General features: G+C 48.5%; 1 protein-coding gene and 1 non-coding gene across 3 annotated transcripts in view; one reads left to right on the top strand and one right to left on the bottom strand.

The window, feature by feature from the left end:
• LOC149341115 (glutamate receptor ionotropic, delta-2-like) overlaps positions 1–26,067 on the bottom strand; it is a 54,448-nt gene that overhangs the window by 21,793 nt on the left and 6,588 nt on the right. Inside the window, exons 4-7 of one of the 2 annotated variants that reach the window (XM_089541935.1) lie at positions 25,855–26,011; positions 23,863–24,080; positions 20,425–20,711; positions 19,293–19,936 (exon numbers count right to left, since the gene is read on the bottom strand). In XM_089541935.1, coding sequence (XP_089398061.1) covers positions 19,633–19,936; positions 20,425–20,711; positions 23,863–24,080; positions 25,855–26,011 — 966 coding nt within the window. In that variant the 3' untranslated portion in view covers positions 19,293–19,632. Of the gene's footprint in view, positions 1–19,292; positions 19,937–20,424; positions 20,712–23,862; positions 24,081–25,854; positions 26,012–26,067 lie in introns of those variants that run through there. The other variant, XM_089541936.1, reaches the window with a different exon arrangement.
• TRNAM-CAU (transfer RNA methionine (anticodon CAU)) lies at positions 23,335–23,406 on the top strand. Its single transcript has one exon. It is a non-coding gene; the product is annotated as a tRNA-Met (tRNA).

The following is a 26,067-nucleotide window of genomic DNA, read 5'->3' on the forward strand; positions in this document are numbered from 1 at the left end:
CTCGGGTCGATTGACTGCGAGAGTTCTTATGCAGCCCCAGAGTTAAACGATGCTACGGAGCCGGCAAGCGCCTACAATGCAGGGAGCGGAAATTTCAGTGTTGTCTCGTGCAGGAACGGGGCAAATTGCTCCAAGCGAGGCGAAGTAGCCGAAGGCAGGGGCGTAGCTTTCAAATTGAAAGTCGCTGCGAGGAACAGTACGTTCCGGGCTGCGGTACGTCAAATTAGTTGTAGCAAAGCCGGCCGCACTAGTATGGTTAGACAGGGCAAGGGATGCGCTCCCTACGCAGCGCGAGTTTCGTACCGGCACGCCGGAGAGAGCGGGCCCTCAGGTGCGTCGTGTGGTCAGGGGTTTGGACCCATCGAAGACCGGGACGTATTTGATCCTGGAGGGCACCAGCTTTTGAGTTCTCGCCCTGTGGCGTCATCGGCCTAGTGAGCTGAGCGACCGTCAGGCGTTGGCGTTAATCGGGTTGATTAACGTGTAGCGGCTCGAATACACACAGGGACACTCGGTGCGACTAAGGAGGCTCACGTGGCCACCTACGGACATCGTACGAGTGCTGCTGAACGCTCCAGTTGCGAGTGTCTGTGTGTGTGTGTGCTCGTTCGCGAGCAGGACGACGGTGTGCATGCAGATGGACTGGGTACAGCCTATCAACATGGACTGCGTTTTACGGCGCACAGCAGGCATGCCACTGTGTGTAATTGTGCAATTTGCTTGTGTTGTATTGGTGCCCGTGTGCATTTTGCTTTTGGTTTTGTTGGGGCAACTGGTCGCAGCGCGACAGCTTGGACTTCGGTCAATGCGCTGGATTTAAATGTCTGAAACGCGCATTTGAATGTGTACGTTTTGTTTATGTTATGTCACCCGCAGGGCGATTTCATGAGTTAGACCGATCCCTTGTAGTAATTCTAAAAGTGCCATCTGGGCCCTTTTTAGAATCTTGGAAAGGGCGTGTAAGGGATCGGTAGTGCGTGCGGGGTCATTACTACCGCTAATTCTTTCTCAGTACCCCGCAACTGCCAATATCAGTGGACCCCCCCCCCCCCCCCCTACGGGACGGGACGGGACGGTGGGGTGCGCTCGAAGGGAAGAATGACATTTCTTGGAACGATGCGCGCGCGCGCGCGCAGGCGCCGGGCCGCTCGGGCGTCCATCGCCCCTTGGGGCTGATTCGCGCCGGCTAGGCAAAAGAGCGGTGAAAGCTATGTGGCTGAAGGGCCGCCACACGTCGACCCCCCCTTGTCTTAATCCCCTCGTCTTAGCGGACACCAGATATGCGACACAAGCTCGCGACGAACGTCTCGTTCGAAAAGTATGCAGGATTCCTGAGAGGATTAAGCACTGCCGGACGGAACGGCGTCAGGGCGCCGTGACGAGGGGGCAAACGAGATGAGGAATAGCCGGCGACAGCGCGTCTAGCCGCAAGCAGCGAAGGCCCGAGTTGGGTGACGCTACGGGTATCGGTGAGGCGCCGACTAAACAGCCTTGGGAAAGTTAAGTCGCCTTGGAATGCAGGTCCGAGCTCGCAGTGTCAGCTACAGTGGTAGCTGCCCGCTTAAGCCCGATAATCCCGAATTCCGAGACGACGCCAAAGTCGAGGGTCATTGGGGAAACCGCCGTCACGTGCTCGCACGAGTGTGTTTTGTGTTTGTGTTTACTTTTATTTTGGAGGGAGAATGTTCTACCCCGGACATGCTGGCACTGGCTGGCACGACTGTACGTTTGTTTGTTTTTATTTTTTTTGCAAATGGAGAGGGTGTTTTGCCCTACGGAGGCTAGAGGGCTGGCCATGCTCTCGAGAAACCAATCATGGGAGCAGTGTCACATGATTGGGTGCTACCAAATGTGAGCCGGGCCTTTAGGGCTTTAAAACCGGGCCCCGGAGCCGGAAAAAGGGTTCTGGGCTAAGGTTAGGTGATATGCATCTTCGGCTATGCCGAGTAGGGGCCTCCCCTAGTGTTAGCCAGTTCCGCCTTTTTGTTGTTTGTCTTTTCGCTGCTTAATATGTCTCCATTGCCTTAACTTGTATGTGATTGTAAATATCTGTACATAAACTTCAAGCATTCCCTTTATCCCTGCATCGTAACTCATCTTGAGACCGTCTCTGACGGGGCACCCCTGGTGCGAAGAAAAGCTTCAGTCTTCCAGTTAAAGGAACCGTCTCGGGCGGAGCACCTCTGGTGCAAGGAAGGAGAAGAGAACCTGAACTTTACTATGTTCAAAAAAAAAAAAAAATAAAATATAAAGACTCTGTAATTTTACCATACCATTACTGTATACCGCTAACGTCGGGCGCTGTCTGCTCATGCGCATTTGCTTGCAGGTTTGGTAACGACAGTCGTCTAGGGCTGTAGCGGCAAGCTGCACATGTGCGCGGTGCTTGAAGACGGTATCGCTGAGGTAACACTACTGCCCCGAAGCAGCGCGGCGCCCAGGAGATCACGCATTATGCCACAGAACTTACTTTTACTACAAACAACAACTGGGTATATACCTGTCCTTAGTGTCCCTTTACCAAGTAACGATCCCAACTGCCTTGATGCGTTGAGATCGACAGTCTCGAAGGGCAAGTACTCGTCATCTAACTAAAACAGAGGCTAAGGACTCGCCGCACTTTCAGCGAAGAGCAGGCCAAACAGGTCCCAGCCGTAGTTGCAGGCTCCACGGATGAGTTCGCTGTAGCTTCTCCGTCCTGGAGGCTTGGGCAGCCATCCTCCGAGAGCCAGTAGAAAGGCGATGATGGCGAGGCATATGAAGACTACGGCCCAAACCTGAGAGAGAGATTTCGTCACGGCGACACTCACCTCCTGCTTGCTCCCGGAGACTGAATTTACCGGATATACTACGGAATTTTTGGAACGAATTTCAGTGTAAGCCCCGGTGATGCGCCTGAAAAACAAAGCTATGGCGCCTTCTTACAAGGTTTTAACGCGGAGCAAAACTGCCCTGATGCCTAATTTGATCTATAATCCACTGCCAACGCATGCAGTTGCTCTATCAATTGCGGAGTGCGGACTAAGCTAGAAGCACTTCATGCTTAATTCTTTAGCGGGGCATGGTAACGCCGTCGCTTACGCAAAGCATTCACTCCTCACGCACACACTCGGGCGTTATCCATCCGACACATCACCTTCGAAGCATCTCTTGAAATAATCGGCTCAGTCCCATTCAAGACCTCCATGCAGCTACTCTAACAATTGCTATATTTTTGAGGCCACGCCGTCGTCCCAGAACCTGCATTTAATTTTATTAAGCAGTCGTCTTGTCACCTGCAATTAATTTTATGATTTTATAAAGCAATCGTCTCGCCATCTGCGTTTAATTTTATAAAGCAATGTTCTCTGAATTGACAAAGCACAGGTCTCTTACCTCAGCATCAAAAGCACGGATGTATCTGAAGGCATCAAAACGAACCGGAGATGACGTCGACAAAACACTGAAGTCTGCGGTTTGGAGGTGGGGTCCACAGTGCACCATAAAGTAGCGCTCTTCAGTGCAAATCATCGATGCTAGCGCTGCGTCGGCCTCCTAGAAGGCACACCAAACCGAAGCCAAAACGTGAGTAATTCTTATTCAAGGCGCATAAAGCACCTTTAGGCGCAACACTAGAGAGAAGAGAGAAATTGTCTGAATAGGATTCACGGAAACTTCAAAGAAAACAGTACTGTTATTTATAGACAGATTCCTATCTCCTGGAGAAGATGCAAGCTTACGAGTAAAGACTCTAAGAGCGTGTAAAGCAGAACAAAATGATTCTTTTCCTAAAAAGATTTTCTTGCAGATACTTTGCAATGCAGGAGTTGTTACCCCTTTCTGGAGAGCACCGATCATTCCCGTCCACGATCCGTTGGGCAGAAGCGTGCCGAACTGGTACTCTTCTTTGACCGTGTATCTGAAAGAGGCGAGGCGAGTAGGGAGCGTGAACAATGCGTCTTTTGACTGCCTGTCCAACTGTATAAGAGGGCTACGACAGACACGTGTTTCAAACGAGTTTCCTTTCTTACAGACGAGAGAGCTCAAACACGTGCAAACAAGGATGGGCAGTCATCCGTAAGTATGAACAGTTGCATCGAGCAGTTTACTTTAGCTATGCGTCAAGCTCTAGTGTTAGCGGCTGTGACTGGGTGAGACCTCCTCCATGTTTACAAACAAGCGAGGTGGCGCTGCAGTCGCTAGCAGGCTCGCGGTAGGCAAGAGGCCAGGGAGTGGCGTCGAGTTGAGGTGGTGCAGCGCCGGTTTTCAAGGCTTGTAGGCGCCTTTTGAGTTTCTGAGAACCATAGCAATGGTTGATGCTGTCAGCTTAGTATTCCTCGAAGTACACAGACTCGCATTGGCCATGTACGGCGTATTTCGCCACAGTGTATTGTACCTAGGCATTGAATAAAATGATAAGTTTCGGCACTCTGCACTAGCCAGAATGATTTTACCTCAGGACAGTAGTGAGGTAAGCACTGGCGTTTTTTCGGCAGAGCCGACGTGCGCTCACTATCTGTTGACACACGTGTCGCGCAGTGCGAAAAGTGGGGACAGCGTCGATCGTATCCCGATCTCATGTCTCGCGTAACCGCTGTTTTTAGCCGTCAGATCAGGCACTAGCCAGGCCGACTTCTCCCCTTCTTAAACTGGCCGATTTAGTGAAAAATTTGAATTCCTGAAATTATATTCTTTCCTAGCCCTGGGTCTTTGGTTTTGTGACGAAAAATATAGCAAAGTATTCAGTAGAAATTCATAAAATTACGGTTTTTTGATCTGTGGTCGTAAAAAATTGTGAGGTAATGGGGTTTCTGATGGTCCTTGCACGTCGCGAATTCTGCGGGCTTCCGACGACGGAGTACCACAATGGCAGCATCAGTACGAAGAGGGATCAGAGGTTTCGCTGATTTCAGTGCCGCATTTCTTTGACCAAACCGAAAGCGAAGAGGCCATAACAAGGGAGTGAACTTAGATGTTTGTTTTTTGATCTACCACATTTTCAGTGATTGGCATCCCTCCCCCCTTCGTAAATTTGTAAATAATAGAAATAGAATGATTCTATTTGTCGCGAACGGTTCCAGATACGTAGAGAAGTGCAATAAATGTCCCGATTTTTTTAATACAGGAGCAGTAGTATGTTAATTATTTTTATAACAAAAGTTTTCATGTGACTATGCAAGCATACGTACTGATAATCTAATAAAAAAAGAAGTAATACGGTCATCATAGAGAACAGGGCTTTGGGGACATGCTGGCATAAAAACTTTCCGCACTTTATACTTAATTATTCAAGACCCGGGGTGACTTTACGAGGGTGTTAATTGTAATTACCGAATAACTGTACCAGGTATAGCTGAAAATAAAACGCATTACTAAAATTACCAGAGCAATTTCATATTTGCACCAAATTTGGTTACATATATCATGCATCAATAAAGAAAAAACTTTTGATTGCCTCATCCCCTGTAAATCTCGTTACGTGCTCTTTTGGTAGCCCGCCTGCGGTTGCTTCTTTCCAAACAGGCTTCGCGATCATGTACTACTTCAACTTATGACACATGCATGATGCAATGAAAGGGATGTGGTTTTTAGCACACTTAAAGTACGCTGTTCGAAGCATGCCAACGTGACCGCGCAAGATTGTCACAACTTACCAGACTGCTTTCTACTAGAATCAAATGATCATGTCGGCCATGTTAAGAAATAGTTTCAAGAATATATTAAATGCCCTAAAACGCGCCATTATATTTTCGTATAACTTCTACACACGTTAAAACATGATGTGCTATCAACAAAATAACGCACTCGTTGATGGTGAATGACCTTGCCGGCGCCCGTGCACACCAGCGCAGGGTGATAAGTACGTGCGCAGCTACATGCTTTTTTTTCCTTGCGCAGTTTTAAGCGTCATGCTGTTGTTCATTTGAATGAACGCAAAAGTTTCCCTGCTATGAAGTACGTTGACTGGCAGCGCCTGTGGACACCCAGACTTCGCGCTTTTACGACCGCGGCCCATTTCCTAATGCGGTATTTATATGCGAGAAACCTATTAAGGCTAATCTAATTTTTCGTTTTATGATACTACGTGGATAAACAACGACACAGCTGGTCAGTACATGCTACTTCTGCAGTGCGTAGCCACGATGCAGCCGCCGGTAGCTGTGGCACCTGCGGTAGGCACGGGCAGGCGGAACCTGTTTTGCCTACCACGCGAAAGTCGCTACTGACATCAGCGCCACCGCATCTCCGTGACGTCGCGGGGTGAAGGAGGTCTTCTGTGAAGTGTGAGCTGCCATAATGCGTTTGCGAGCGTTGGCGATGCGCCAGTGGCCTGAGATAACAAGTGCTGCCACCGGTGGGATTTGTAAGACCCAGGTCGCTCTTCCCGAGCAACCTCTCGTGAGCATGTCATTAATTTAACTGCCACCTGCCACGGTAGACAGCAGTTTGCTCACAATCTGGTCGGCAGATTGTGGTGGCATTGGAGACTTTGACATTGCAGAGTTTAGGAGAACGTGACATTGTAGACTTCTAGAATAGGGTGACGGTATCGGTCAGGGGCATAGGGAAATAGCGGGGGGGGGGGGGGGGGGGGGGCAGTGCGCAGGCGCTGAGCAATATCCTGCTCCTGCGCACTGGCCCCAAGCTATTCCCGTATGCCTCTAACCGATACCGTCACCCTGTTCTAGAAGTCCCTATTTGCTACAGCAGTTTGCGGGACCTTCTCCGTTCCGACTCGGCTATTGCGGCTTGGAAGCGGGGCTTTCTCTTTCTCGGTTCATTCATTCATTCATTCATTCATTCATTCATTCATTCATTCATTCATTCATTCATTCATTCATTCATTCATTCATTCATTCATTCATTCATTTCAATTGCCTGGAGCCAAAGGGGAAGCCGGAAGTACAGGTTACGCAAGAGCTACTTTCCTCTCCTTCTCTTGCATGACTTCGTTTTTCTTCGCAAATGCTGTCGACACCGAAGAACCGAACACAGATTGGCTGTTGTAGCAGAAGTTAAAGAATAAAAATTGGTAATTTTGCCGCGAAGCTTTGTAATATTTTCTCATGCGTGTAGGTGGCGGTGCGCGGCCCTGTCACTTTTTGAAGCGAGAGGCGGCCAGATTTCTGTGGAACGATTGCAGCCGCCTGCTAATCTATGTTCCAGATTGACGTGTGGCTTTTTACGCCCGGAAGCGAATGTTCCGCGTCACTGAATTGAGCGCTGCCTTGGGCGGCGGTGATTCTATGCGTCGACCACCATATCAGGGCACAGGTTCGCCCAATAAACAGTTCTCTTTGAAAGCCATCAGCTGTATTTTTTTTTTTGCATGACTGTCTTCACCACTATGCTACAATATTATCTTCTGGCCTTCAGCAAATTCTGTGAGATGTATTAATGCGAAATCATTTTTTGCCTATATTCGCGGTTTCTTGTCCACAAAACATGTCCGCAGCCCCTGCGTCGTTCGAGGATGAATTAGGAGTAAAATAATGGTTGTACTACTGCTACTTTATAGAGGATGATAAAATTTCGCTGCGCGTGAAATTTGGTTGATGTGGAGTAATTAGTTAATTAATTAGAGGTGAAAAAGTCGATTAGATGTCGAACTAGTCCATATTCGGGGAAATAAGCAATACATTTCACGTTTGATGCTGCCGCCTGCCTTGGAGCGGCAAGCTAGCCTTCAGGAGTGCCATCTTGGTTTACACTGGCCGTCGAGGTAGATCCAAAAATGCTAGTGAAGCGTGCACATAGCGTTTAGAACAATTATAAAGCAACTAATAGTAAACAACCCTTACGTAAAATTCATACTGGTCGCCAGAGCTTGGATTGCGTGGCCTCCGGGGCCCCCAATCGTCAGTACGCCGTTCTTTCTCTCGGCGGTTTGGTACGGTGGCCACTGAAAGAAAAAAAAACACCTCTGAAGTTTCCTAGTTCTAAACCCCAACAGTCCTTGCTTTGCACTGAAAATTTCTGATCAGTTTATGTGCCAATCAATGCTGGTTTAGTTGTTCACCACGTTCCTTGAACGCACCACAGATACAGGGTCTGTTCTGAAAGTAGTAGGACTCATTTTTTTAAATAAAATTTATTCATGAGAGTAGTAAAAGCGATTAGAATTTTTCAAAGCAGCACCCTTCCGCACCTACATGCTGTTGCTAATGAGTTTTCCAGTTTTCGTACGCCTCCAGGAACGCCTGGACCGGAATGCTGTTTAGCTTCCTCGTCACGGCCTGTTGAACCGCCTCTACCAATCCGTAATGTTTCCCCTTGAGCGTCGATTTTATTTTCGGGAATAGAAAGAAGTCTGGCGGGGCCAAGTCGGGGCTATAGGGGGGCTGAAGCAGCGTTGCCGCCTTGTACTGGGCAAAAAATCGGGGTCCTCATTCACATGATGAAGAAGATCCTGGCAGATCGCTTTCCGGTTGGCCTTTTGCGCCTCTGACAACACTCCCGGCACCAACTTCGCGCACACTTTCCTCATGGCTAAGTTTTCTGTCACGATCTCAAAAACTTGGGTTTGAGGAATGCGCAAGTCATCAGCAATCATTCTGATACTCATTCTGCACTCACTGTTCAGTAAATGTTTCACTCGCTACACATTCTCGTTGGTCTTGCTCGTCGAAGGGAGTCCGGAGTGGTCGTCGTCTTCCACTCTTTCTTTACCTTCTCGGAGCAGCTTGCGCCACTCAAAAAATACCTGGTCTACCTATGGCAGCGTCACCGCAGGCCTCCTAATCATGTTGTAAGTCTCTTTGCCCGTTTTACCAAGATTTACAGAAAATTTGTTCTCGTATCGCTGATCCAAACGCTCCATGATTTTGCGTGACGAGACTTTTCGACAGGGGTTCACAGTACAAGCGACCTGCTCTCTTCAACGGCCGAGAGCCGACTGCCGATTTTCCCCAGCATTCCCAGTATCCCCCTTCAACGATCCTGCACGCACAGACCGCCTCTCGTCCGCCCGTTTGCCCAGGAAAAAACCAGTCCTACTACTTTCAGAACAGACCCTGTATGTCATTGCAGTTATAATGAGAGATAAATATTACGAAAGCTACCCAGTCGAAGGACCTCATTCCCGCTGTAATCTTCAGCCAGGCTTCCTTAATATGCCATACTTTATACATTCTGCGCTAGAAGCCTGTTTGGTTTTCTTTTCTGGCATTTTTTTTATAAGTAGGTTACTTTAATGTCTTCTTTGGGGCAGACAGATGGCGGTAATAGCTCTACTACTCCTTTTCACTTGCGTCCCCCCTCCCCCCATCCCTTTCTTCCTTCCGTCAATAACATCAATTCCCACAAAAAATTAACAGAACGGTTACGAGTGGGTAATTATAATGTTTTTAGGCGTTATGTGGTGCAAGAGAGGGGAAGAATTATTACTTCCTCTTCTTTTCAATCTTCTCCTCATTCGCATGGCCATGGCACGCTGTGGTGACGCCATGCATGATGTCACTGCGCGTCAATCAGTACGACTTCTTGCGGTGCGGAGGCCACAGTCCACAACGATGCCGCAAAAGCGGGGTAAGATCCAGCAACAGTTCACGTTGTGATAACCCGAAGGTACTTTCTGAATGGCGATGGGGGAGCACATGCACTCCTTCAGCGAGCTGACCCAGGCATATAACGCCAGCTATACTCCGCACCCCACCAATCCCTTGACAATTACCACCAAATACTATGGCGCCGCCTCCAGACCCACACCCTTTCTTCCCCCTATTTGCTCTCCCGCATCCACCCGGGAGCATACACCCCGTCCCGTGCGCAGTGCACCCACCCCCACGCTACTCTTACCCCCATTCTCCTTGAATGCCCTGCAGGCGCCCCCCCCCCCCCCCCCCCCCCTTTCCCGCGGGGCCCGCAGCTTCTGACCAATTTGGGAGGGATGGGAGATCCTACTGCGCTCGACGGACCCGGTCAGGCAGAAGATTGCCACTGACCGGGCCGCCACGTCATGGAACTCCATGAACTCATGAACGTATACTGCAGTGGGGTCGTGCGGGGACCCAGGGACCTACGTGTCCCAAATCCCTTGGTCATTAAAGTCATTTCCGTCTCTCTCTCCCGCTGGGCAGGTCGGGTATTTGACACGCATACATGACCCGGTGAGGGGTCAGTAGGAAGTTTCAGTTATGACATGTTTTGCGAACACAAAACTGTGCCGTAAACTATGACAACATTCCCTGATAGAACTCCCGAGATAGAATAACGAAAAACAAAACCTTTATTAGCGAGCCAGAATCTAAAAAAGTTCAAACGTTTTGCGGTCACTATGGCTATCCGCGAACCCAGCTGTCGTCATAATCACAATGGCGTCGCACGGTTCACGTTTGCGCTATTCCCCATGAGCCCAGCGCCGGCTGCGCCGCCTGACGTTGGCTTTGCGAAGCAGAGGCAGGGCTGGTCCGACTTGCGTGCTTCTTGTCGCCGGCTTGCTGATATTGTCCGCTGGCGTTACGCTCGTGCGTCTACCGCGCTGCTTTAGCTAACATTGCATATTCAGGTTCTTTCTAACGTTATATATTTTGTACAGTGCGTTTAGCTTCCAACGTTCTCGATATGTCTCTCCTCTTTTTTTCTCACCACTCCCCTTCTGTAATGTCATTGGCTATCAGGGGTAAAATAATTGAAATGAAAATTCTAAATATGCGACCAGGAACCTCATTGAGTTCTCTGCTTCTTCTCGGGTATGTTTAGGCTTTAAGTTTTATGGGGTTTCACGTCCAAAAGAGATTCACGTTTTCAGTGACGCCGTAATGGAGAGGTCTGGTTAATTCCGATCATTTGTGGTTCTTTAACATGCGCTGACATCGCACAGTGCGCGAGCCTTCAGCATTTCGCCTGCATCGGTATGCGACCACCGAGACCGGGACCGAACTCGAGTCTTTCGAGTCAGCAGCCTAGCACGATAACCACCGAGCCACCATGGCGGCTATTCTTCTCGGGCACTTTCGCTTTGGGCACGGTAATGCTGGCAGTGCTGTGAGGAATAAGAACGGGTAGGACATACTGAATACCAACGAAAGATGCGTTGCATGCTGCCGTGCAATGTGCTCTCATCATAACGTCATGGTGCACTTACATGAGCGAAGACAACCCTGAGTTGCTTCACTCCTCTGGCAGCCATGCTGTAAAAAGCAAAAAAAGTTGTTAAAATAAGCTATAAAAGCGGCGACAGTGCGAGTTAAACTGGTCACAGTGAGCAGCCGATTATACAGACGTGAGTCTTCTTTGCTCGCTACAAAAGGTTGCACTTAGGAAATAAACGCTCAGAGCTGTCAGGCACTTTCCATTCAATTTCTTTGAAAAATCGGGCGCCTACTTTGTCCTTCGCATTCGTGAGCACAAGCAAAGTGCGCGAGCTGGGAAGAGCGCAGGCATCTCTAAAGCTGCTTGCACAGACTGGCCATCGTCGCACCCATCGCAAATGAGAACAGCGGAAGCAAGGATCGGCGTTCCGCAGAATGGAGCCGCATACAAGTTTGCGTCGGGGCTCTTCAAAGAACAATTATTTCTTTATTTTGCTCCGGCGCGTCTTTTGCAGGACAAACTATGGAGATGAAACCTGCATCTACAGTTACCTCCATAATGAAAGGGAACACTGTTTGCACACAAGACCGAATTCTGTTGTTGCTTTTGTACAGAAGTTGAAAATCTCGAACATGGATCATCACGAACGACCGAACGCACACGAACGCACAGACAGACAGACAGCCATAAAGTTATGGCTGTTTGAAACGCACAGTTTGAAAATTAACGCAACCAGAAATATTACTTTAAGCGCTATTTCCTGTTACCTAGAACACAATTTCTTGGTGTCTTGCGGGTCAATGAGGAGAAATTAAAGTAGCCCTGTACGAATGATTACCAAATTATAATGAAAGAAAAATTCGGTATTCTGACTGAAAATAGTGCTTTTATTATTTGCAACAGGTCTAACAATGAAATTTAAGAGTCGCCACTAACAGTCGTTTTCGCAAATGAAGTGAAGGCAGCTTTTTGGATCGGAACCCTAAGGCTAGGCTACAAAGTCTTTTCCTTCCAAACGGTTATTAAAGAGTCCTTTTCGGACATGACGTCGCGAATTTGACTGTAGTGCCGTAAAATTTATAAATCTAAAATTCCCAGCGATAAATGCGTCTTCTAATGTCGAATAATCACAGGCACAGAACAATAGATTTCTCCAGACAAAAAAAAAAAAAAAATGGATGTAGTGGTCCGCAGCGGCCCTTGAAGGTTCAGTGTGTAATCATGGCTGGCCTAAAAGAGAAGGGCTTCAGCGAGCACATCATAAGGCTTTTGGCGCTGTGCTACTCACATTTCAGTACGTCCGCTCGAAAACTCGTGACTAGAAGCTGGAGTCGACTAGACTCTGCAGTTGAGAGGCCGGGAAACGCTTCAGCTTGTTCACGCAGGCATTAGCGTATGACGAGAGTCATTGCATAATGCTTTTGTCCCCATGGAAACAGCTGGCAGACACAAAAACAATAGCTTTTTTTTTTGTGCGCGATAGTGCGTTATCAAATCAGTTCTAGGTTTTTAATGAAACCAGCTAATGTTCTTCAGTGTTACCTATTGTAAACATGCTGCACCGGGTGATTCGTACTGTCGTTGTAGGGCATCTCTGCAAATTACAGCTGTTCTATATTCCGGGTCACTTAAAAGCGGCAGCGTTATGTGTGCTTATGCGGGAACCGACGGACCAGGGTCCGATTTCTCAAGACTCTTGGAACATGGACGTGCTACGTAGGAAAAATGCGACTGCGCAGTCGGCCAACCACGGCTTCTTCTAAAGCCTACGAACAGCTTTTAGAATTAATTCAGTCAGCTGTTTGATGACGCCAACTGACACCTACGACAGCTATGATACATTTTAACGAGATGACGGAGTAGATTGAGCCGTTCTCTTTCGGCAACATCATGTCACGCAAGCGAAGCGAATTTGCATTTCGAAAATGCAGCGCTTTGTAAATAATTCACAATCGATAAACTGCTGATGACGACTGTTCAAAGGAAGACTGCCGATATCGGCAAGTTATAAGTCGATATCAGCAAGTTCTAAGCTGGTCGACGGAAGCCATGTGTATTTTTTGGATCAAAATAGCAAGCGTCTTCGATGAAAGCGTCTGTTGATGCAAAGTAAGATGTCCGTAAGAGGACAGCGCAGAATCGGCACGGCACGCCGAAGACAGGATGGTTGCTGCCGTCTTATGATTCCTGTATAAACCAACTGGCTCAAACAAATTTTAATTAAGATGTCTGCCCAAAGGTGGAGAACTATGGAGGACGTGGTGTCCTGAAAGCTTCCTGTCTGAGCAGACTAAGAGGGAGAAGACGTAATTATCATTGTTATCAAAGCTAAGTAGCTTTGATAACAATCCTTTAGGCCTTTAGGCAAAAAGCGTCACGGCTTTATCTTGGTTAAACCGATCGTAGTGCGAAAAACGGACCCGAAGCCTCGAAGCATTATTAGTGGACGAATAAGAAGGTGTGCAATACACAGCGCGATAGCCTAGAACTCCTCTTGCCCTGCAGCTGCATGGTTCGGTGGAGGTTCTTCAGGTATCTTATGATGTTGGTTTTTTGCCTCCCACTTTCTATTCCTGGCATACGCTATTAACTCCAAAAAGCATAAATACTAACCGGTAGGAAACAGTTTAAGGGTGTCGTCCAATTTACCTCAGTAATGTAGATTACAAACCTTTTGCTAAGGTCCAATTGTGGTCGTCTGCAGATAGTTGTCGCTGACTTAAAGGAACACTGAGCCACTTGATAAAGACTGAAGCAATCGGGCTGACAGCATCGTCTTACATTTTTTCACTTTGTGAACTCGAATATCGGACTTAAATAGACAAAAATAAGCGAGAATTTTCTTTTTCTAGCGAAAATATGCAACCGGGGCCGCGGGGCACAGTATGGGTCGCACCGCCGTCCTTGATTGATAAAGAGGTCGTGACTACACACTAAGGACCGGAGAAGCTATAGATATGGATCCGGCACTGCGTGGACTGAAGATAGCAGTTTCCTTCATGTTGAAAAACTAATATGGCGGCCTATTTTTTCGTTGGCCTCCAAAGAAAATGCCCATTGCGTTCATTCCACGTATCACCTGTGTGGGGACGCACTTGTCCCCTGTGGTTCGCTTTCCCGGAATGCACCCGAACTGTGGTTAGCTCCCCCGCAACGCACTCTCCTTAGTTGTGTTACTTAACAGGGGAGGGCGCTCGCGTCGCAGCGACACCAGCGTCACGGATGGCGAGTTTGCTGCTCGCGCGCGGGGGACAGACGGTGCTCTTCTGCTCGGGATCGGGAAAGCGCGCGGACGTGTCGCGCGCGGCTCCGCTCTTCGTCGACGGGCACCTTCTGGTCGGAACATGCACCCGCCAGCCTGTCCCAGCCTCCGGCCTCGGAGTTTTCCCTTGCCCTAGCGTGGGCGAACATTCGCTCGTAACCGTGCTGGTGAGTCGAACGTCCTCAATTCCTCAGTGTATGTTGTTGCTAGCTGGCGTTATTGTTGTTGCAGCAATAAATGCCTGTTTGTGTCAGCCAGTGTGTCGTTCCTTTGTTCCCGTAGAGCAAGGCCCGCCGTGGTCGGCGAGCGCTCGGTCGCGTACGCGACCACGGTGTGCGGTCCGCGCGGTTTTCAACTGGGTCAGCCGCGGTTAAACGGGGAGAACGTATTTATCTCCCCAATTAAAAACCTCACACCTGCAACCAGAAAAAGACGTAATCAAAAGAATTCTACTCCTAGCTCAGGCACACGCCAGCGTGAAAGACACTTATAAATGCCTTCTGCGCGCAAAAGACACCACCACAACCTCGGCTTGTATTCTCGGAAAGGATGGGATGCGAACAATATGGAAGTCGATTGCCATCAAAGGACGCCGCCCGGCTCGCCTGAAAGACCGTCATCCTAAACAAAAGCCCGAAGCGTTGTGTACGAAATTGCTCTCATTGCCCGGCGTTGTACGTTGGGGTTACAAAAATTGCACGGAAAAGATTAAGTAGCACAAAGCTGACCTCAAAGTAAGCGAAGCTCAGGGGCCGGGCACTCCGAGGCATGTGACCACAGGATAGACTGACGGAATAATTCTGCGCTGGAGACCAAGCCAAATCCGCGCACAAGGCTGCTGCGTCAGTCATGGCGCGTTCAGCAGACGCCGAGAAATGTCAATTGCTCCCTCGCAAACTTTCCTCCTTCCTAAGTCTGCGTTTTAAGTTCAGTGACCCGGTGGTCAACTTTATATGTGTTTAAAATCCAAGCTCCAACTCGCCCGCAGTCACACCTTGACGCAGAAACCGAGTAAAATTCCGAAATGTCGTGTTTTCTTGCAAGAAATTGTTTGGCGCTAATTTCTTCCTCAAATTTGCATTCCAAATCAGACATACCTCTGTTGAACTTTTCATTTTAATCGCGTAGCTACGATTATAGTGACGAGGCGCAGCAACGGGTGGAAAAACCAGATGCCGCATATGAATAGCTCCGACGCTTGCTTGCTAGGACGCATCGAACCTAACCTTGCTGAGCACGTCCCAGGAGGTCTGACCGCGCCTATGCTGAGGATAGCGACAAATGCCTCAGCCTCTATAAAGATTCAGCAGGGGCTCCGAGAGCATATTTCTTCTTCTAGCTGGGGCGCTTCTTGGGAATGGTGACACGCATCTCATACACGAGAAAATCGAAGGAATCGTGTCCTGGTTCAGCCGTGCCTTTTTTGACAGAATTACCTAGAGGTCGTATTCAGGACAAGCTCTACATGCAGCCGCTCGGACAAAAGTGCTTCGAGCAGAGTACGCTGGCTTTGGTCGGCTTGAAATTCTTCCTCTTCACAGCAGCGACCGTCTGCGCAGCGAGGTTTTGATCTTGTGGAAAACAGTGGAAGACGACAAAGTCACGGCCGCGGTTGTTCGTGCACCCGAATGCAGATCACTACCTCGTGTTGGACCTGGGGCTCAAACTCAGCTGATACGTTTTTATGCGAAGCATATTACTAGAGCTACACTACAGCCCGTCGAGCGCGGCGGTGGAGCTACCATTGACCTTTAGCGTGACCACGTGACAACATGACGTCACAGCAGAGGAGAGATGGGCTGCCGGCTCGCGCGGTCGGCCGCGGCGGTGGAGGCTCCACATCAGAGGCGCTGCAGCTGACCACGTGACGCTACAGCAGCGGTATAAAGCTGAGCTTGCCTCGCTCTCCGGGCACTTACGAGGCGGCCAGGTGTTGGGATACCGCCTAGAAGCAGGGCTGATTTGAACGAGAAGCGAAAGCTTCAGCGTGCCACAGAGACCGACGAAGAGCGGGATGAACGTCAACCAAGGAAAGCCATGTATTACCAAGCCCAGCCATCAATATGCTTCGCATCTGACTAGGCTTAACCTTAGCTAAGCCTCAGCCATTTTTTTTTACGTCCCAACGCACGCAGCACGAGAATCAGCGCTCGCTGGAAGGTCGCTCGAGTACAGCGAAATATCCGCGGCTCTTCAAAGCGAGGTCACATTGGCCAACATGGACGAGATTTCAATCTCTGCCTTTCTCCTCTCACGTGGGACGCGGGAGATTCGAACACCGCGCTTTTAATTAGTGTTTGCGCCAGTGTTTTAGCCAAAATTGAAAAAAAAAACGAACTTCACAGACGTCGTCAACAACAAGTCTGCTTCAGTACCCTAGAAGGTTAGTAGATTCGAAAACCGCTTCTGTATTCCTTTAATAGCCTCGCATCAGGTCTGTGATTTCAGAGGCTGCAGTATCCAAACCATATTCATATTGCACGTTCAGCATGGGAGATAGATCTGTTGAATCTGGCCGAGTAGCTCTTATTGAGATTGACCTTGCAAAGGCATTTGGTAAAGTTTGCCATGATTTCTTGTTTGCGACCTTCGAGTATGCAAATATCCTTTACGTTTTACTATACAGTGTTAATTGTTACGCAAAAGGTAATCAAACCTATACCAATTAAATCACCTCTTTGCGAATCCATTATCGCCTTTGTTGTTGTTTGTGCTATATCTTGACCACTTTTCCTCAGTATTATTAACAGCGCAACTATCCGTGCTTTTTCCCTGGCTCAGTGTGAAATTAAGATTTTAGTGTGTGCTGATGGTGTCACCCTCTTTTTTTCTGAAAAGAAAAGAGAGTGCATTTGAGGCATTACATTTGACTGAAAAATTTTGCGAGGTATCAGCGGCCCTTAATTTGGATAAATCCAAATAATTTTGGTCGGGTCATTCGGATGCGAGGCCAAGTCATTTTGTTGGCATAAGCTGGGACTGAGGCGCCCTTCAGTACCTAGGGGTTCCTCTGCCATCAAAATTGTAACTGTGGAACCTACTGGAATTCACAAATAATGCCCTTTAGGCGGGAAACGCAGGCTCGAATTGGTAGGGAACTGTCAGTGCTTGCTAAGGGCTACAGCATTTTTTTATTTGCACACACACGCACGCGCACACGCACACGCACACACACACACACACACACACACACACACACACACACACACACACACACACACACACACACACACACACACACACACACACACACACACACACACACACACACACACGCACGCACGAACGCGCGCGCGCACACACACACGCTGTACGATGTCAGTGCACGTTAAAGAACCCCAGGTGGTCGAAATTTCCGGAGCCCTCCACTACGGCGTCTCTCATAGCCTTAGTCGCTTCGGGACGTTAAACCCCATAAACGAAATGAACATACACACACAAACGCACACACGCACACACACACACGCGCGCGCGCGCCCAAACGCACGCGCACACAGACTTATTGTCCGTCTTAATGGAGTCAACAATTCTTGGTCGTGCCTACTTTGCCGTCACAGAGGCGTGGATGGGGGAGAAACCAAGCGCTTGCGCAGCGTGGTGCCATATTGGCGCAATGCTTAAGGGAATTCCCCAAGGCGGAGGATATTTGTAATTTAAAGGAGCATTTAGTAACTGAAATCGATCCATGCGAAGCCATACGGATGCGATGGAAAGCTATGCAGCTTTCACAGAAACTTCGTAGTTAAAGAAAAATTTGCCCTAATCTAGGGTTCGAACCCTGGACCACCGCCTCACCAGAGCACTCGCTCTACCAATTAAGCTAACTTGAGCTAACTTCCCTGATTCATCTAACTAGGCTCTCGCCCTACCGTGCGGTAGCTTTCCTGGTTAGCTCAGTTGATTGAACGAGTGATCCAGTGAGGCGGTGGTTCCTGGTTCGAACCACGGACCTCAACCAATTTCTCCTCAACTGCAAAGTTTCTGGGGAAGTGCTATAGCCTTTCTCTGTAGCCGAATGGCTGCGCTTGGGTGGATGGCGATCATTAATTACTTCTAAAGTTCACCTTATTGATCGCATTCACAATATTTCAGTGGTCTTCCGGCTCGTATGGCATATTACACCAGACTCGCCACGGTGGCTTAGTGGCTTTGGCGAGTGCGACAGCCGTATTTTGATGGAGGCGAAATACAAAAATACCTGTGTGCAGTGCGATGGCAGTGGTCTAAAGTAATCCCGAGCCCTTCCCTGAGGTGTCCCGCAAATACCTTGTGTCGCTTCGTGGCGGTAAACCAGGCAATTTACGAATGGCACGTGAGTGAATATTGTGCAAATGATCAGATATTTCTTTATTTTCAGTTTTTGATACAGCACAACATCTACCTACAACCCGAAAGGCATTTTGACATATAATGCCGTAATTCTCCGTTGCTGTTTAGAAGATTGCAAATTGTTTATTACGATGAAAGCGCCTGATAAGAGCCGATAACGGGCGCACGCGCCCCAGAAACACAAGAAAAATAATTAGTACAAGTGCTCATGTCACACACTGCAGCGAGGTGACCGAAAGAATGCAAGAGTTAACACAGAACTTTCTTTTTGCGAATTGTTACGTCTCGCCTTCGTCCTGGGGAAGACAACGACATGGCAGCAGCGAAACGCCGACAAACCCCGAGACGCGCGTTGGGTGAGCGCCTGGATTGCCACGGAAGCCGCGTCCTTCTGCCCGGTTGAGCGAGCGTTTCCCGTACACTGAGTGTGAACGCGCGTTCGTAATGCGCGGGAACGCCGCTCATGGACATTCCGGCGACATGCAGCGTTCCTGCAGCTCACTTGTAAATATGTAAATTCCTGTATAAAGTCCTCTCTCGTTGTCTTTTTTCCAGCAGCCTCGTCTCAGACGTCCCTCATTCCCTCTCCGGCACATGACCATGCTACCTCGTATGTAACAAACTGGGGGCAGCGGTGGGGTGCTGATACCTCATCCGTAACAAACTGGTGGCAGCGGTGGGATGCTGCTACCTCGTCCTTAACAGAATGCGTTGAAGCGCTTCCTGGGCAGGTTGCTAGCACTCCTAACATTCTTGAATCGCTCAAATGAAACTTGGTCGTTTGCAGTACGGAAACTTCACCATTCAGGCTATACACGGTTGGAGGCAATACGTCATATTACGTTATCTTTTGGCGTGCAGGGTGATTCTGTGAGTTTATTTCTACTTCCTCTACCACTAGTGCTGTTTCCTCTACTCCTAGGAGTCCTCACAATAACCCGTTCACCGCAATCTGAAGTTATATGTTTCGAAATGCTTTGTCAATATGCCCTATCTAGAACTGTGAATGTGCGTCGCGTTTTACGATCCTAGTTGGCTGCATTGAGGCCAACCAGGCGACGCATTCTGTGGCGAGCTCTCGGAGTAGCAGCGAGCCTTTGACGGCGCACAAGGCGGTGTTCGCGGTCGGACATCCTGGCAGCTAGCAGCTCGCACATGAACGCACAGCAGGCCATTCCGCACATGGCACCCCAGAGCAAGAAGAAGGGCGTGACGTCACTGAGGCTCAGGTTGTTCACAGTTAAGTCGCCGGTCTGGATGCAGCGCTGCCAGTTTCCCCGGCTCTCCTCCAGCCACTTGGTCCAAAGGCCGGATTCCAGCAGGCGACGGAACCTGCGCCAAATCCTCTATGTACTGAATGTACATTTCAGTATTCCACGCATAAAATGTTGTTCATGTGCGCCGCGCAGCACATGCCGTGGGCAAACACCGCTGAATCATGAGTGAACCTCGTCGACCAACTGGGGCTCTAACTTACGTTGACATCGCATAGCACAGTAGCGCCTTCTGTGTTTCGCCTACATCAGAACACGCCCGCCGCGCGGGCTGCATGTTTTGCTAGCGGGACAAGTTAGACCACTAACAATTGCTAGAAAAGGTATTGCAAATGCGAAAAATGTGAAAATCTGAAAGTTAATAGGGTCTATACCGTACTTCTACGAAAATAGCAGTGTTCTGTAGCCTTTTCAGATCAAAGATACTCAGAAAAGACGGGAATGTTCTAGCGAAGCCGAAAGTGGCTACCATGCATTGCTGATTTTGGTCCAGCATCAGATCCCATTTCCGTAGTACCCCTGTCATCTTCGGAGGGAGATACTTACTGGGAGGTGAGCCGCTTGTAGAAGCCTGGATCTAGGTGCCTGGAGTACATGTGGGAGGCAGAGTTGGATTCGATGGGGCGTCCGCCCATGACGAAGTTTCGCACGTTGTGGCGCTCACAGAAGCTGGCCATCCAGTAGAGAAGAGATTCCTGCTCTGAGATAATCGCAGCTCGCCCTGTGGCAACGGCAGAGAGCGTGGAGTCCGAGAAGATCTTGGCAAGCACGGGCATGGACCGTCGGCTCCGCGCTCGGTCCCACACCGCCTTCACCGCCGCCATAGGAATTTTCTGCATGACGTTATTTTGGCAAAAAAAAAAAAAAATTAAAAGCGGACCACACGAATTCATAAAGCCCTGGAATTGTGGACCAAAATACGGCAGTGCAATTCAAAGGGCCACTTTCAAAGCGCAGCATGGAAGCCACGGGAGTATCATTCATGGAAGCCACCAGTGTCAGTACAAAAGGCTGCTAAAAACATAATCCTTTATGGCTCACAACTTGTTGAGCGTTTGACTATTATGCTATAAGGTGACCTAGGTTGAAGCGTTGCAGTAGTGTTGCTTCCTTCAAAAGAGCTACTACTGGGGCTAGTTGGAAATACATTCTTGAAGGTATTGGTGAGCGCTATCAAAATACGGAAAAGGGACGAACACACAGGACAAAGCGCTTCGTCCTGTGTGTTCGTGCCTTTTCCGTATTTTGATAGCGCTCACCAATACCTTCAAGTTGCTTCCTTGCTGTCCCTTAGCTTCCCTGTTAAAAGAAAGGCGGTAGTGCTTAAGGAGAAGAGCGTGGAAACACTGAGCTTCTCGTCACAACGTTTAGCAAACTACTTTCCTATCTGAACTTAATAATTGTCGCCTTAGGAATCGTTGCTGCCTTAGAAACCCGTGGGAGAACCAAACGGTGCAATTGGAGCCTAGAAGCTCGTTGTTGGAAAAAACGTGATAAAATCCGCCATATAAGGAGGAGGAGGAGCTGGAGGAAGAGGAAAGGCAGGGAGGCTAACCGAAAGAATAAATCGGTTTGCTACTCTGCACGGGTGGAAAGGGATGAGGGGATGGAAAGGTGAAGGTGAAAAGAGGAGTAGCAGAAAAATTTAGTCAGTATATGCAAAGTCAGCAAGCGTTCGGTAAAGTCACAGCCAGTGGTTGTCAAGAAGCGGAGCAGTGCCTGGGAGACCTTCACCGCCGACGGTCGCCGCGGCCAGTTGCCGAGAATCTTCATTTCCGTCAGTGGGCGTGTATCTAGACGCTCCAGCGCACTGCAGAGAGACTGCCTTCCGGCGCTGTAGGCAGGGCATTCACAAAGAATGTGGGCTGTTGTGCGCCCTATAGACTCCAGTGAAGTTAAAGGCCCTTTGCATGGTCGCAATATTGTGAAAACGCGGTGTAACAATAGCATTCGGTGATTCATAAGCCGCACCTGATGCACAAAAATGCAAGTGTGTTGTGAGCAAAGAAAAGACACTAAGAAATGCACTCTCGGTGGACACTTGAGCAGCTTAGTGAGGATATAGATGCAGAAGGATGCGAAAAAGGAGAAAGCGGTGGGTTCTCCTCGTGTCTGTGGTCGCTGGAGTTCGATTAGCGTCTATAGAACCAGCTTGGGGAAGGGTCATGGACGATATATAATAATTACTAAGTGCGGCTGTCGGCATCTATGCCCTAGAATGTGCCCTAGAATGTGCAACGCCTTTAATGCAATTCATTTCACGCTCCCCTGCTCTCGACGAGGCGATAACGTGTATTTTTCACCTTTCTAGCTTCTCTCTACGGGGTGTTTCAGAGAAGACAAAATAATTGTCAAGAATGGGCTTTTTGAGGTAAAAATATGACTTTTTCAGCATAGTGCTGCCAGTGTTGGCGGACACCAGGAAACGGATGAATCATTTATGTATTAAGTTGGTTAACTCATTTCTAATAACTAACTTTTTAACCATTAGCGTTCGACGCCTAGTTGCAGTTAGAGATTTGTAGATGGCCGTTAGTAATAGCCATATCAGTTTTTAGAATTTATAAAACTCGATTACCCGTGCCGCTGTGGCTCGCCAAAATTTAGTTTTTTTTGACTAGTTACGCGACTGGAAGGGGTACTTTGCCTGCATGCTTTTCGAAAGCGTATGCATTTTGGCCCTTTGTAGCCGGAATTTTCGAGCCACAGCACCATGATAATTGCGTTTTCGAAAATACCAAAACTGATATGGCTATTACTAACGAACGGCTACAAATATCTAATTGCAACCAGTTGCCTAGCTCGGATAGTGAAAACGTTAATTATCAGAAGTTAGTTAACCAGCTTACTAAAAACAATTCACCGGCATCATCCCGGCGTCCACCAGTCCGCCACCTGGTAATACCATGCCACAAAAGGCATATTTTTACCCCACAAAGCTTGTTTTTGAAAATTTCTGTAAAACATCCTTAAAGCATTGTGTATATATATATATATATATATTCGGAGGTCGTGAGTTCGGATCCCACCGGCGGCATGTGGTTGTTTTTTCTGCTGCTTTCTAATCAATTAGCTTTAAGCGGTAACATATTCAGTAATATTCTAAATCGAACAACAGCACAAAATAAATAAATAAATTAAAAATCTCCTCTGTCCCTTGGTTTCTGTGGCTGTTGGCTTCTCTCATATTTATAACGAGCCCCTCATTCCCCTTCCCTTGTTTGCTTAATTGCTTAGCGAGGGCCTCGGTTCTGGCAGCCTTGACGCCATAGGAAGTATAAGAGGGTTCTCACACAGCATCCACCCTCGCCGTTCGATGACGTTCCACGTCACATCAGCGGTAACTCAGGACGTGCTAAGTCCGCCGCTTAAGAACGTGGGTGGCGCTGATGAACACTCTCAAGGTTAGGTTATTTGTAAGCATAAGTACCCCCGAAAGCAGAAGATTTGACAGCCGTCGCCGTAGCTCAGCGGTAGAACACCGGACGCATAATCCGGAGGTCGTGGGTTCGGATCCCACCGGCGGCATGTGGTTGTTTTTTCTTCTGCTTTTCTAATCAATTAGCTGTAAGCGATAACATATTCAGTAATATTCTAAATCGAACAACAGCACAAAATAAATAAATTAATTAAAAATCCCCTGTGTCCCTTGGTTTCTGTGGCTATTGGCTTCTCTCATATATGGCTAGGTTTATGGGGTTTAACGTCCCAAAGCGACTCAGGCTATGAGAGACGCCGTAGTGGAGGGCTCCGGAAATTTCGACCACCTGGGGTTCTTTAACGTGCACTGACATCGCACAGTACACGGGCCTCTAGAATTTCTCCTCCAAAGAAATTCTATATATATATATATATATATATATATATATATATATATATATATATATATATATATATATATATATATATATATATATATATATATATATATATATATATATATATATATATCATCTTTTTTCCACGAAAAGAGGAATGGCATACCTGTGGAACTACTTCGTAGATAGTGCCACCGGGGATGAAGGGCGTCAGGTCGGGCCTGTTCGCTAGATCCTCCACGCTGTCCACCTCCGGTCGAAAGTTGAAGACTGCTTGCTGTGACTTGAGCAGGCTCCCGAACGTATTGGCCATCACGAGAACAGTTATGAGCCATGCCCCCATCAGCAGCTGCTGTGTTGCTCGGGGAAACAGCCGTGGGGTGCCTGTACAAAGAATTGGAGCCCTAAAAATGAAGGGTGTGGCGTAGTATGACACTGGGTGCGGCGGGTGGTGCTTGCTCCTCTGAAGAGGGCAGGGCTGTCACACGGTTCTCTATAAAACAATGTTTGCACGCGTGGGAACCGGACAATTAGGAAGGGGGCTCCCCTCGTATTCTAACTAATCCTTTAGGACACTGAACTCGTGTTCACATGGTGACAGTGGCAGCTTAAGACTTTTGTGGGCTCTGGTGTGCTTGACTACGCCACAGGACTGTACCATTGTCTTGGCTTTAATTCGCATTTCATGCGTTTGCACGGTGGATCAATTGCCGGAAGAATTAACGCAACGCTAATCCCCCCTTTATAGCCAACGTCAACCTCAACCTCGGCATTGGTGCAAGCGGTGCATGGTTCCGCCTTTTTCCTTTTTGCGGTAATGCACCCCTCCCTGGATAATAGAGAGATTTAGTGTAGCGCTTCTCTCTACCGGATGGTCTAGGCGCCAGCTGCGCATGCGGACATGACACCGAAAGGGAACAGGTCCCATTAAGCAGGCACAGCTCGATCCCCACTGAAGCAGATCACGGAGCGGATCGCGGATTGCGCCGTGCTAAACCTCTCTAATAGAAAGTTACCGTGTGTACTTTACCGTTTAGCGGGCTGGGCTGGTGCATTTTTGCATGTGCATATTGTCTGAAGCACCGAAACTAGCGCATAAAAATCATTGGTTATCAAGAGATTATAAAGGCGCGTTAACTGTCTCGCACTGGACACCTCAACGTGAGGAAAGGTGGTAGGCGGGAGTGAAGTAACGAGAGAAAAAGGTGCCGTAGCTGAGGGCTCCGGAATAATTTCGACCACCTGGGGCTCTTTACTGTGCACTATCATCGCATAGAACACGGGAGCCTTTTGTGTTTCGCCTCCATCGAAACGCGGCCGTTGCGGTCGGATACGAACCCGGGTATTCCGGCTCAGTAGCCGAGAGCCTATAACCACTGAGCCACCGCGGTGGTACCGAAACTAATATACTGACAGATGCGCAGCTGGGGTGATGCGATGAAGGCGTCATAACTTCTTTAGAGCATTGCAGTGCCGGAGGTGCTTCCATTGCTCCCCTCTTAGTTTCACAGCGAGCCAATCGGCCTGAGACGCTTTCAAAGAACCGTACCTCATTCATAACGGCGCCGGAAACGAAGGCAGTAAAGGCGAGTGCATCAATATTTCATCTTTGGGAGCTCTCTTAAAGGGTCACGGCGTATGTACTTAAGTAGAGAAAGATGTTGTTATTGACATAGACACTGCTCTAATTCAAAACAGAGCTTATATAAACTAGGAAAGGCCAAAAGTTGAAGTATAAGTGTCTCCACCACCGGCCGATTTCGGGAGTAAACTGCAGTGCAAGGGCACAGTTCTTTATTTGGCGGATCCCCGAAGCAAGGCTACAACGCCATTCACATCCAAACGGGCATCACATAGTGATTTTTAATCTGGACGCCACAGGCTTGAGTCCAGTGGCGGGAATGTTTTTAAATACACTTTTCTCAGCAATGAACGCGTCTTTTACTGCTGGAAAAACAACAATGTAGCCATAAAGGACAACCCACAGAACTTATTTCACTACAAACAACAACTGGACGTGGTTGTTTGCTGTAGTCGTTTGGTCTGTTTGCCAAGTAAGGAGGGCCAGTGCATTGATCTTTAGAGATCGACAGTATACCAAAGGGAAAGTACTCCTCATCTAAATGCTAAAACAGATCTAGGCTAAGGACTCGCGCACTTTCAGCGAAGAGCAGGCCAAACAGGTCCCAGCCGTGGTTGCAGGTTCCACGGATGAGCTCGCTGTAGCTTCTCCGTCCTGGACGCTTGGGCAGCCATCCACCGAGAGCCAGTAGAAAGGCGATGATGGCGAGGCTGACGAAGACGATGGCCCAAACCTGAAAGCCAAAACTGCATGTTGTCATCTGCAGCTTGATTCCAGAGGGTGAATTGA

This window comes from Amblyomma mixtum, chromosome 5 (genome assembly GCF_055824585.1).
Source record: "Amblyomma mixtum isolate Tamu chromosome 5, ASM5582458v1, whole genome shotgun sequence".
In the NCBI taxonomy this organism is placed as follows: Eukaryota; Metazoa; Arthropoda; class Arachnida; order Ixodida; family Ixodidae; genus Amblyomma; species Amblyomma mixtum.